This window comes from Elephas maximus, chromosome 15 (assembly GCF_024166365.1).
Source record: "Elephas maximus indicus isolate mEleMax1 chromosome 15, mEleMax1 primary haplotype, whole genome shotgun sequence".
NCBI lineage: Eukaryota > Metazoa > Chordata > Mammalia > Proboscidea > Elephantidae > Elephas > Elephas maximus.
Window position 1 is genome coordinate 80064685 of NC_064833.1, and position 12893 is coordinate 80077577.

Below are 12893 nucleotides of genomic sequence, written 5' to 3' on the forward strand. Positions count from 1 at the left end.
TTACTGAGGTTCTTTCTGGATGTTCTGTCATTCACCAAAAGTGGTTTGTTGAAGTCTCCTACTGTTATCGTTGAGCTCTGTCTATCTCACTTTTCAATGCTGTTAGAGTTCGTTTATGTATTTTGGAGCCGTGTTGTTGGGTGTGTAAATATTTATTATGGTTATGTCCTTCTGGCGTATTGGCTCTTTAGTCATTATATAGTGTCCTTCTTTATTCTTTGTGGTGGATTTGGGTTTAAAGTCTAATTTGCCAGAGATTAATATTGCCGCCCCTGCATTTTTTTGATTGTTGTTTGCTTGATATATTTTTTTCCATCCTTTGAGTTTTAATTTGTTTGTGTCTTTGAGTCTCAGGTGTGTCTCTTGTAGGCAGCATATAGATGGATTGTGTTTTTTAATCCATTCTGTCACTCCCTGTCTCTCTGTTGGCACATATAGTCCATTTATATTCAGTGTAATTATTGATCGGTATGAGTTTAGCGCTGTCATTTTGATGTCTTTTTGACATTCACAGTTTTATTGTTCCACTTAATTGTTTGTGCTGAGTCATTTTTCTTTATCTTCTTTTATCTTTTTCATTGTTGATTTTGTATTTGCTGAGTGGTTATGTTTTTCTTTTTATTTTGATGTGTAGGATTGTTGGTTTCCTTTGTGGTTACCTTAATGTTTACCTTTATTTTTCTAAGTTTAAGCCAGTCTTTTATTTCCTGATATCGTCTTCATTTCCTCTCCATATGAAAGTTCTATGACTACATTATTTAGTCCCTCTTTTTTGTTTTAATGTTGTCATCTTTTACATATTGGCATCTCTGTTTGCCTGTTTTCAGTATTTAATTCATTGTTGTGACTTCCTTATCTGGGTTGATATCTGGTTGATCTGGCACGTGTTCTGGTCTTGGATAATCTAATGTTATTGATTTTCTAACCAGAGGACTCCCTTTAGTATTTCTTGTAATTTTGGTTTAGTTTTTACAGATTCCGTTAATTTCTGTTAATCTGGAAATGCCCTAATTTTGCCATCATATTTGAAAAACAGTTTTTTTTTTGGATATATAATTCTTAGCTGTGAGTTTTTTCCCTCAAGGCTTTATATGTCATCCCATTGCCTTCTTGCCTGCATAGCTTCTGCCAAGTAGTCAGAGCTTTATTCTTATTGACTGTCCTTTTTAGATGACTTTTTGTTTATCCCTAGCCGCTCTTAAAATTCTCTGTTTATCTTTGGTTTTGGAAAGTTTGATTATAATATGTCTTTCTTTTGGGATCTACCCTGTGTGGGGTTCGATGAGCTTTTTGGATAGATATCTTCCTGTCTCTCATGATCTATCAGGGAATTTTTCTGCCAACAAATCTTCAACAGTTCTCTCTATATTTTCTATTATCCTGCCCTTTCTGGTACTCCAGTCACTTGTAGATAATTTTTAAAAATTCTTTAATCTGATTTTTCCTCAAATAAATTGGTGTCAAGTGCTTTATCTTCAATCTCACTAATTCTGACTTCTGTTGCTTCTGTTCTGCTCCTATGGCTTCCTTGAGTTGTCTAATTCTGAAATTTTATTGTTAATCTGGATTTCTGTTTGCTGTCTCACTGTGGATTTTTACAGCCTGTTAAATTTGTCATTCTGTCCTTGTATAACCTTCTTAAGTTCCTCTGTTGCTTTGTCTGTGTGTTCCTTGGCTTGGTCTGTGTTTTGCCTGATCTCCTTCCTGATCTTTTGAAGAACTCTGTGTGTTAATCTTCTGAATTCTACCTCCAGTAATTCCAAGACCTTGTCTTCCTCCAGTAGGTTTCTTAGTTGTTTGTTTTCATCACTTGCTGAAGCCATCATGGTCTGCTTCTTTATGTGACTTGATATTGACCATTGTTTCTGAGCCATCAATAAGTTATTATATTTGTTTATTTTATGTTTGCTTACTGTGTCCTAGCTTCTTGTTTTATTTTATTTTGGATGTGCCCAAATATACTGCTCATGTGACCTACTTTGATTATTGGTGTCTTTGAAGCTTTCGTGTCCTATCACCAAGTGGTTAGAACTGTTACGAGGTATGTGAGCCCAAGAGTCTGTTTACTTTTCTTGTGTGAATTCAGCTCAGGTGTCCATGTTGTCGGTCCCCGAGTATGTGGTACAGGCTCTCCCCTACAGTCCTAGATGGGCAGGGGTGATTGGAGCAGGCACAGGTATCTGGCTGTGGTAGGGGGTTAAGTGCTGAGCAAGGCAGGGTGCTGACTGCTGCCCGAGTGCCTGGGCGGAAGGCATGTCCCTGTTGCCTAGAAAGTGTAGGTGGTGTGGGTTTTGCAGCTGGACTTTGGGCACCCAGTGCTGTTGGCTTTAAGGACTGGGAGGCACTACTTATTTCTCAGACCCCTGTCGCCGGTGGGTAGGTGGAGTGGGTGGAGCCACCAGTCCTCGGGCCCCTGATGTTGGTAGGTAAGGACCCTGCTTAATGGGCAGGGCGTTGTCAGATGTTGTGAATCTGCCACTCCCCCTCAGCTGCTGCCGTTGAAAATAGGCTTGAGGAATATACCCTGATGTACTGTGCTAATAGGGGCCTGTGCTGTTGAAATGGGGCCCCACAGGTCTAGGCAGGGGTGAAAGGCATGCAGAGGGGCTGTGCCTGCCGTGAGGTCCTGGCTTAGGGTAGTTGGCAGATTATTTTTTCCTGTTTGTTAATTCGTTCCCTCACCAAAGCCGGGAGAATGGCTTGGGGCGCATGATGTATCCTACTTCCTGCTCAGAGGGTGCAGCATTGCTTAAGCCAGACCAGGACCAGCAGGGAGGGAGCAGTTAAATGGAAGAGAGGTACTTCCCAGAGGGGGGAAGGGTTTTTTAGATCCCGTGCGGTAGGTTAGACACTTGTACTTAACTTGCACCGATTCAGTACCGCTTCTCCCTGGTTCTGGAGGCTTCCGCTGACGCTTCGCCACCTGGTTTCTCCTGATGTGGGAAATGGGTCCCAAGTGCTACTGCTTGCCTCAGCCCCTATGCGCCAGCTAATGTAGCCTGCAGGGTGCTGGCCAGGTCAGGCCAGACAAATCCTCTCTTGTTCTGAACTGTGTCTCCCTCCCCCTGCCACTTAGTCTGACTCCTCAACTTTGGCTTTGATGTTCAGAGCTGCTAGATTGTCATATATAATTGATTCACTTGTTTTTTTGGGTCTTTTTTGTAAGAGAGACCTCAGGAAGTATCTGACTACTCCACCATCTTGGCCCCACCTCCTCGGTTTGGTTTTTTGTGTGTGTTTCCATGGTGCCCTGTGATGGTTAAGGTTGTATGTCAACTTGGCCATGGCCATCTGGGCCATGATTCTCAGTGGGTTTGGCAGTTATGTAATGAGGTAATGTGGTAGTTATGTAATGAGGTAATGTGGTAGTTATGTAATGATGTAATGTGGCAGTTAATGATGTAGTTATCCTTCATTTTGTGATATAATGTAATCAGTTCCACAGTGTGATTAGCCAGTCACTTGTAAGGGGAGTTTTCTCAGGGCTGTGGCCTGCATATAATATATGGATGTTTATCCAGTGTATGGACGATCTGACAAAACTCGCTGGCTTTTGCTCGTCTGGATCCTACATCTGGCTCATCATCATCCGATCTCCATTCCTGAGACTTGAACCAGCAGCCTGCTGTATTCCCTTTTGACCTTAGGATTCGTTGGCCTCTGCAGCCTGTGAACCAGCAGCCTGCCATCTTACCTACCAATCCTAGATTCAAAGTCTTCACAGCCTGTGAGCAGGCAGCCTGCCCTCTGACCTGCTGATCTTGAGTTTGTTAGCTCTCACAGCTATGTGAGTCAGGAGAAGCTCCAGCCTGATGCCTGATCCACGGACTTGGGACTTGCCAGCCTCTAAAACTGTGTGAGCCACTTCTTTGAGATCAGTCTCTGTTTCTTTCTGTCCCTCTCTGTATATGCTTCAGTGGTTTTACTTCTCTAGAGTACCCAGCCTATGTCATTTGGCACCAATATTGTTTTAAGAGAAACAGTATTGTAAGGATGAGTTTTTTAAATTGATTCTCTAAGTCTGGTTTGTGTTAAAGATGTTGATGACTCTGCTTGCATTAGTAAAGAGGGTATTGCTAATCCATGGCATGAAGTAGCAATAGAAATATGCAAAGTATCACCACCAATAGCTCAAGTATTGGTGAGAGGCAAGGTTCTGGATGATTGCATGTCTGATACTTTTCTACAATTTTGTCAGAATGGGAAGTATAAGGAAGCTGATTGGTTGGTACTTCTTTCACTAGACAAAGTGGTGAAAGAAAAAGATGAGCTAAGGGCTTCAGAGTCAAAGCTCAAGCTCCACATAAATGATTTCAAAGTTTCCACTTGTGCCTTGACAGAAAGGCTTATTTTTTGTAGTAATAAGAGCTGATCTTGCCAAAAACCAAACTCAGAGCCTTATTGTAAGAGTAATTGAATTACAATGCCAAATGAATTCTCAACCTTAGATGGTGTCTGAAGTTAAAGTGAGGGCATTGATTGGGAAGAAATGGGATCCTGAAACTTGGGATGGGGACATATGGGCAGATAATCAGGAAACTGGGGACACTGAGCCCCTGAATTCCATTGAATCACTCCTGCCCACAGAACCAGCCCTCTCACTCCCATGTGAAGAGAAAACTCATGCCTGGTTTATAGATAGTTCTGCACGATATGTAGGCACCACTCAAAAATGGACAGTGGAAGCACTGCAGCCCCTTTCTGGGACCTCCCTGAAGGAGGGTGATGAAGGGAAATTCTCCCAATGAGCAGAACTTCTAGGAATGCACCTGGTTGGTCACTTGCTTGGTAGGAGAAATGCCCAGCTGTGTGATTGCATACCGATTCATGGGCTGTGGCCAATGATTTGGCTGGATGATGAGGGACTTGGAAGGAACGTGATTGGAAAACTGGAGACAAGGATTTATGGGGAAGAGGTATGTGGATAGACTGCTCTGAATGGGCCAAAGAAGTGAAGATATTTGTGTCCCATGTGAATGCTCACCAAAGGGTGACCTCGGCAGAGTAGGATTTGAACAGTCAAGTGGATAGGATAACATGTTCTGTGGAAACCAGTCATCCTCTTTCCTCAGCCACTCCAGTCATTGCCCAGTGGGCTCATGAACAAAGTGGCCATGGTGGCAGGTTGGAGGTTATGCGTGGGCTCAGCAACATGAACTTCAGTTCATCAAGGTTGACTTGGCTACAGCCTCTGCTGTGAGCCAGGAGAAACCTCTAACCAGACGCCTGACACATGGACTTGGGACTTGCCAGCTTCTACAACCACATGAGCCACTTTCTTGAGATAAATCTCTCCCCCACCCACATAGATATATGTGTATACACTTCACTAGTTTTGCTTCTGTAGAGAACCCAGCCTAAGACATGCTCCAAGGTATTTTGTCTGTGTGTGTGTGTCACCTCACCCCTTCCTGCCCTTTGATACAACATTTCCTGTGGCCCTCCTTATTTATTATTTCCTCAGCTAAACTTTGTTTTCCTCAGTGAAGATGATCTTAACCAGTGAGGAGAAAAATAGTCCTTTTGAACAAGATCATAATGATACATGGATGTTATCCTTCCTGAGATACTTGTATTTTATTAAAGAATGCTTATAAATTCAAGTAAATTTCTTAGTCATTATATATTTTGACATTCTACAAATGTTAACTGAAAGTGCTAAATAAATGCTAGATGGTGTAAGAAGCTGCGAGTATAGAAGTGAATAACACAGGTGACAGCCCTTCCTGTCAGGAGGCTGACAGAGCCATTTCAAGTGTGATGAGCATTCCAGGTGGTGAAGTACTGGATGATGGCGCAGGTTCACACACTGGACAGGCATGTTTTGATGGTGTACTAGTTTTCAGGCCTGTACTGGGGCTGGGGTTTCAGTGGTGAGCAAAACCAGATTCACTGAGTTCACTGTCTGAGACGGTAGAAAGATGTTAATCAAATAATCAAATCCATAAGGTAAAATTATTACCCAATGAAATGTTATGAAGAAGAGGTGTGTGGTGCTCTGAGAGGTATAATAACAACCATGCTTGCTTAGGGAAGGTTTTCATGAAAAGGTGATTGTGCTGGGATGAAGGATGAGTAGAGGTAACTAGATCTTTGGAACGGGGCCAAGGGTATTCTGGGTGGAGGAGAGAGCAAGTGCCAGGATGGCTGAGCACACATGAAGAACTAGGAGGGAGAGGAGGCCAGAGAGTGGGTAGGGGGCCAGAGAGGTGGGTGGGGCAGAGCAATTCAGGTCTTGTAGAGTTTATGAAGTTTGAAGACCGATTGACCTGTGACTCCACTGACCTTTTATCACCCTGATTGTATTTTCTGTTGCTTTCTCCCCTGGCTCACCAGGCTCTGACAGGTGAACTCCTTGTTGTATGACGGGCACCTGACTCAGGGACTTTGCACGTGCTGTTTCTTGCACTGGACCACTCTTTCTCCAGATACCTGCTACAGCTTGCTCAGTCTTACCCCTCTAAAGTTATTTCTGCCTTCTCAAAGAGGACTTCCAGGCCACACTGTTTAAGAGACCCCTGTTTCCCCACCTCCTTCCTCTACTTTTTCTCCCTAGGATTTCCCATCAGCCATCATATTTACAGTTTACATTTTTGTCTTGTTTATCGTTTGTTCTTCCTCCCCACACCCCAGCTGGAAATAAAACCTACAGGGCAGGGTTTTTTGTCTATTTTGTTCATTCACATGCCCATCACCTAGTACAGTGCCTGGCACATAATATTATTTGTTAATATGTATTGGATGAATGAAAGAATGGGGATGTGGTCCAGTTTGCTTCCATGTGGAGAAATGGTTGGAGTTGGGGGAGAGGTTAAGAAAGGATATAGAGAAACTTTTAGAAAAGCTATTATAATAGTTTGGGAGGCAAGATGTTAGGTGCTTGGATTAGGTGGTGTTGGTGATGCTGGGAAGATGTGGGTGGAAGATATTTCTACTCTTTTGTTGTCAAGGAAATGTGTCTTTGGGTGAATGTATGAAGGAGCAGTCTCTGCCTAGATTTAAGAGTCTCTACTCGAGATCAGGAGCCCTGGTGGTGCAGTGGTTAAGTGCTAGGCTGCTAACCAAAAGGTTGGTAGTTTGAACCCACGGGCTGCTCCACAGGAGAGAGATGTGGCAGTGTCCTTCCATAAAGCCTTGGAAACCCTGTGGGGCAGTTCTATACTCGCCTGTAGGGTCTCCATGAGTCAGAATTGATTGATGGCGACAGGGTATGCTTTGGTTTACTGTGAGATCCATTTTTGGTTACAGGAAGGGTGCTGGTGATCTTGTAAACTTGCTTTTGGGACTTGCTTGGCCTCCCTGATGTGGGAACCCTGGTAGCATATCGGCTGAGAGCTTGGCTGTTAACCAAAAGATGGGCAGTTTGAATCCACCAGCCACTCCTTGGAAACCCTGTGGGCGGTTCTCCTGTGTCCTACACGGTCACTATGAGTTGGAAGTGACTCAACAGCAATGTGTTTTGGTTTGGATGTGGCAAGAGAGGGGAGGCTACTTAAAACTCAGATCGTCCTCCTCAAGTTCCCCAAATCCACCGCTGCTTTTGTGGGAGAAACTTCATGTTTAGTTCTGTGAATTGGAAGAGGGTATTTTACTGTGATGAGTTTCAGTTTCTGAGCAGCCAAAAAGATAATTTCTTGAAACTAAATTTGTTTTTGTTCTGCTGTTTAGGAATATTAATGCAAAGGTGCCATAATAAGATGAAAAATCTTGGAAAATACTATATTGCTGCATCCTACGTAAAATATCTGGAGTCTGCAGGTGCAAGAGTTGTACCAGTAAGGTATGGTTTGACATTTCCTACATTGTGTATAAAAGCCAAGGTGCTTTATCTTTAGAATCAGTCTGTCATTATCTGGCTCTCCTAACGTTACACTTAATTTTGCCACAGACGTAATGCTGAGAGTCTCTCATTAGATGGTTTAACATGCGAAGCTGCGTGTATCTGTAACATCCTTAGTAGGTCTTAGGCATTAGCATCAAGAATAAATGATAATTTCCTTTACCCCAGAAAAGGTGGTCCTCATCAGATGCCATGAAAAATAAGAGGAAAAGAATCTGCAGCTTAACCAGCTTTATTCCATGACATTACCATTTTTTTTTATTACCATAAGCGAACAGGTGAGGAATCAAGGAGAGGTTGATTTTGGTGACTTTTAAAATGCTTTCACGCCCTGCTTTCAAAGTTTGTAAATAACTCATGTGGCAATGTTGCTTCAGTATACAGTATTGGTGTAGCAGTTTTAAGCAGCTTTTGCAGGTATCGTAGGTGTTGCAGGTATTGCAGTTTGAAGACACTTTCACGCTCTACTTTAAAAGTTTGTAAGTGACTAACGTAGCAGTGTTGCTTCAGTGCAAAGCATTGATATTGCTGTTTGAAGGCACTCTTGTAATACAGTGGCCCATTAGGAATCAAATGATTCATCTCATATTTTGATTTTGAAAGAGTTGAAATTTTTTTAACAAACAAAACCTTATGGGTAATTTATAATACATTTTCAGCCAAAATTAGTGTGTCATGGGATCTCCCTGTTGAATCCATCGTAAGTGATTTCACATACAAAACACAATTATTTATTCTGTAGAACCTGTCTTTATAAATAATTCAGTAATGAAAAATTGTAACAAAGAATAGTTTAAATAGAACAGTAATGATAATGAAAATATTACAGTTCAGAGAATTGTACCAAGAAGTTTAGAGTCATAAGGGTTGTCTTCTAGCTTGCTGCTTTTCATCTAACTTAATTGTCTCGATCCCAGGATAAGCATTTGCTTTTAGACGTTAGTCTTTAATTTCTTAGTAACAAATCTAACTTTTCAAATGAAATCTTATTTGAAACCCAAGTAGCGCAGGTGCTTTAGAACTGAGGGGAGACTCCTGAGAGTCTTCAGAATACAGGTCCATACACTTTTCTTCCTAGTCCATCTTAGTCTGGAGGCTGCCCTGAAATCTGTTCAGCATCATAGAACATGCAGGCTTTCACCGTCAGACAAGTGGTGGCTGTGCGTGAGGTGCGTTGGCTGGAATCAAACCCAGGTCTCCTGCATGGGAGGCGAGAATTCTGCCACAGAACCATCCCTGCCTCCCAAACCTGCTTACCATCTCAAGTCACCTCCAACTCGTGGCAGCCCCACGTGTGTCAGAGTAGAACTGTGCTACGTACAGTATTCAGTAGCTGATTTTTTTTAAAGTAGATTGCCAGGACTTTTTTCTAAGGTACCTCAGGGTGAACTTGAACCTCAGCCTTTTGGTTAGCAGCTGAAGGCATTAACCGTTTGCACCACTCAGGTGGTAATGACATGATGGGCTACTGACATGATGGGCTACTGACGCGATGGTCCATTAAAAAAAAAAAAACCATTGCTGTCGAGTCGATTCTGACTCATAGCGACTCTGTAGGACAGAGGAGAACTGCCTCATAGAGCTTCCAGGGAGCGCCTGGTGGATTTGAACGGCCGACCTTTTGGTTAGCAGCTGTAGACTCAACCACTATGCCGCCAGGGTTTCCATGATGGTCTGCAGGAGAGACAAAAGGCGGATAGACCAATTCAGAGCCTGTTGTCGTTGGCTAGGTGCGAAGTAATGAGCTCTTGGGTTTAGGGCCCTGGCTGAGGGATATGTAAATGTTCTTTTAAAAAGTCAACAGGACTCAGTGACTAATAGGACGATAGAGTACAAGAAAGAGGAACTAGATAGATGGGATAGGAATGACTGAAGTTTTGAAACTGGATGACTTGTAAAATATTGGTATTTATGACAGAGTCACTGAGAATGTTACTGTTGGCATACAAGTTTATTTTCAGCTTGGGTCTCTGTCTTGGTTTCTTAGTGCTGCTGTAACAGAAATGCCACTGGTGGGTGCTTTAACAAACATAGTTAAAAAAAAAACCCATTGCCATCAAGTTGATTCCGACTCATAGCGACCGTATAGGACAGAGTAGAGCTGCCCCATAGAGTTTCCAAGGAGCGCCTGGACCTTTTTGGCTTGCAGTTTTAGGTCTTAACCACTATGCCACCAGGGTTTCCTATCATAAAAAAAAAAAAAAAAAAAAAAATTTTTTTTTTTATCATAGGAGGCTAGAAATCTGAATTCAGGGCAGTGGTTCTAGGGCAAGGCTCTCTCTCCACCCACTCTGGGGGAAAATCATTGTGTCAGCTTCTTTTCCTCAATTTCCTGGCAATTTTCTTGTGGTGTCTATATTTCCTGCATTTGTGCTTGCATCTCTGTATCTAATATGCTATTTTTATATCTCAAAATTGGTTAACCAAGCCACTTATGTAGCCTCATTAACATAACAAAGAAAATCCTATTCCCAAATGGGATTATATTTGTAGGTATAACCAAAATCCAAACCTGTTGCCGTGTCATGGATTCTGACTCCTAGTGACCCTAGAAGAAAGAGTAGAACTGCCCCATATGGTTTCTAATGCTGTAATCTTTATGAAAACCTACTGCTACATCATTCTCCCATAGAGCGGCTAGTTGGTTCGAACCCACTGACCTTTCTGTTAGCAGCTGAGCCCTTTAACCATTGTGCCACCAGGGCTTCTCTCCACAAGTATAGGGGTTAGGATTCCAGCACACATTTTTGGAGGACACATTCCAATCCATATTGCTTAGAATTAGAATCCTGTTACCCTGTAGAAACAGGGTAATACGTGGGGGCCTCTGGGTGGTCTCAGACTGCCAAGCTTTTAGTTAGGAGGCAAGTGAGTTAACTGTACCACCCAGGAACTGGCTATCTGATCCCTCTCCTGGTTTAAAGACCCATGGGAAAGATTCTGGGTCATAGCTGGTTGGTTTCTTCTTTGCTGGCACAATCTGGGAAGACTGTACTTGGCAGAATATCAGGGACATGGGGTCTCACTTCCCTCCCTGTTGGTTACAATGGCAGAATCGGCCACCCTTTTATTTTCCACTCAAGGCAGTGGAGAGCACCATGCCAACCTGCTCACTGCTCTGTGGCTGTCTGCCCAGAGGGGCATTAATTGTGAACTTCTGCACAGGCTAGGACTTCTTAAACCATGTGGTTCATTTGGACTTAGGAAATAACACAGAGGGGAAAGCATAGCCAGGTTCTGCATCATAGGTAATCTACTTAATAATGGGAGAGGTGTCCTACCTGCTTCCTACCTGTTCCCCGGAAAAACAAAACAAAAAAACAGCCCTTTTTCTTGGGGCAGAAAAAATGGACCCTGATTGACATCCGATCTTAAATCTCCTACTTCTTTACTGGCAGGTTCAGAGGGCATATACCTTGTTATTCTCTTATCGACACTGAAGATTGCTAAATGTAGGAGAGTTTTTGCAAGAATTTCACAAACATGATGCTGTCTTCCTTGTTCTTGCATTTGATTTATCTTTTGGAAGAACCAGCGGATCTCAGTGTGACCTAAGTAAAGATTGTAGCCAGTTGTCACAGATTAATCCCATTGATTTTTTTTCTGGAGAAAGGGGCTAAAATCATCATTAACATGGTGATTATTAGGCGACCCTTAAGGGGTGTTTGATCAAGGGTCCTCCAGAATAAGTTACATGGGCAGATTAGGCATGTCTGCATTAATTTGTCTAGTGTCCACAGTTAACTTTCTATAGCCTGTGTGGATCAGTAATCAAATATCAGATCCCAACTTCCCACTTCTCTGTACATTTCTGACACCAGCTGCCCGTGCAGCACTGCTTCCTCTGACCCCAACCACCCAGAACTAGGTCAGATCTCACAAGTTAAAAGTACATCATCCTTCAGACTGCCATTTAGGCCCAAGACTTCAAATATCAGCTGCAGGCTTTGTAGTCCACAGGGCACCCTGACTTCTGACCCGCTAGCTGCAGATTTGAGGTTTCCCACTACCCCTTCAGGATTCCAGCCTCAAGCTCAGGACTCCCCCCTGGGATCCCACACTTCTGACCTGCTGGCTACTGCTTTGCACATGCAGCTTGTCTCAGTCAGTCCTAAGATCCGAAACACCCACAAGACAATAGGATGAGGACCCCAACCAGTAGCATCAACCTCTTGTCTGATCCAGTTGCACACACGGGACAGTTACACACTGTTGGCACAGAGAAAGCCGTTTTATTACCCAGAGAAAGTAGACAGCAAACAACAGAAACAGTTCCATAGTGAGCCAATTCCCCCAGGTGTTGAAGGGTGTCCAGAAGGGATGGAGACAATGCATACCCAACTTTCCACTGTAGGAGAAGGATTCCAAAGTCTCATAACTCACCCAGCTTTATATTCCAGGGGGTCACTTGACTCATTTGAGTTAAGCACAGCTGCAGACCCTCCACCGTAGCCACCCCGGGAGGTTCATAGCCCTTGATAGGTTCCAGCCAGAGTTTCCTGGTCCTGTATCGAGTTTTTCTCTCTCCAGCCCTTCTGCCTGTCTGGTCAGAACATCAGACCCCAGAGTAAGCTGCGGTTTGTTCCTGAAGCTTAAGGACTCTAGTAGGAGGAGGAGGAAGAGGGGAGGCAGCTCGGGTGTTTGTCTTCGTTTCTTAGTGCTGCTGTGACAGAAATACCAAATTCCTGTTGGGCTGTCCCAGTGGTTCCTTCTACACCCTCAGGATACCAGCCATAAACTCGGGATTCCCAGCCCCTCTCACTTCTGACCTGCTGGCCCTGCTACTCCCTTGGGTTTGATAATTTGTTGGAATGACTCACAGAACTCATGGAAAGCACTATACTTATGATTACAGCTTTATTATAGCAAAAAAGGATAAAAATGAAGAGATGCATAGGGCAAGGCCTCGGAGGATTCCCGACATGGAGCTTCCATGTCCCAACGGGCATGCTGCCTTCCATGTGCATGGATATCTTTCACCAACTAGGAATCCCATGGAGCTTCCAGATCTGGAGCTTTTATTGGAACCTCATTGTGGAGACATGATTGATTA

General features: G+C 43.3%; 1 protein-coding gene across 1 annotated transcript in view; it reads left to right on the forward strand.

The window, feature by feature from the left end:
* The window catches only part of GGH (gamma-glutamyl hydrolase), a 40042-nt gene that overhangs the window by 3253 nt on the left and 23896 nt on the right, over positions 1–12893 (forward strand). The window contains exon 2 of the mRNA XM_049854026.1: positions 7669–7780. Within this exon, the coding sequence (XP_049709983.1) occupies positions 7669–7780 (112 nt within the window). The remainder of the gene's footprint in view (positions 1–7668; positions 7781–12893) is intronic.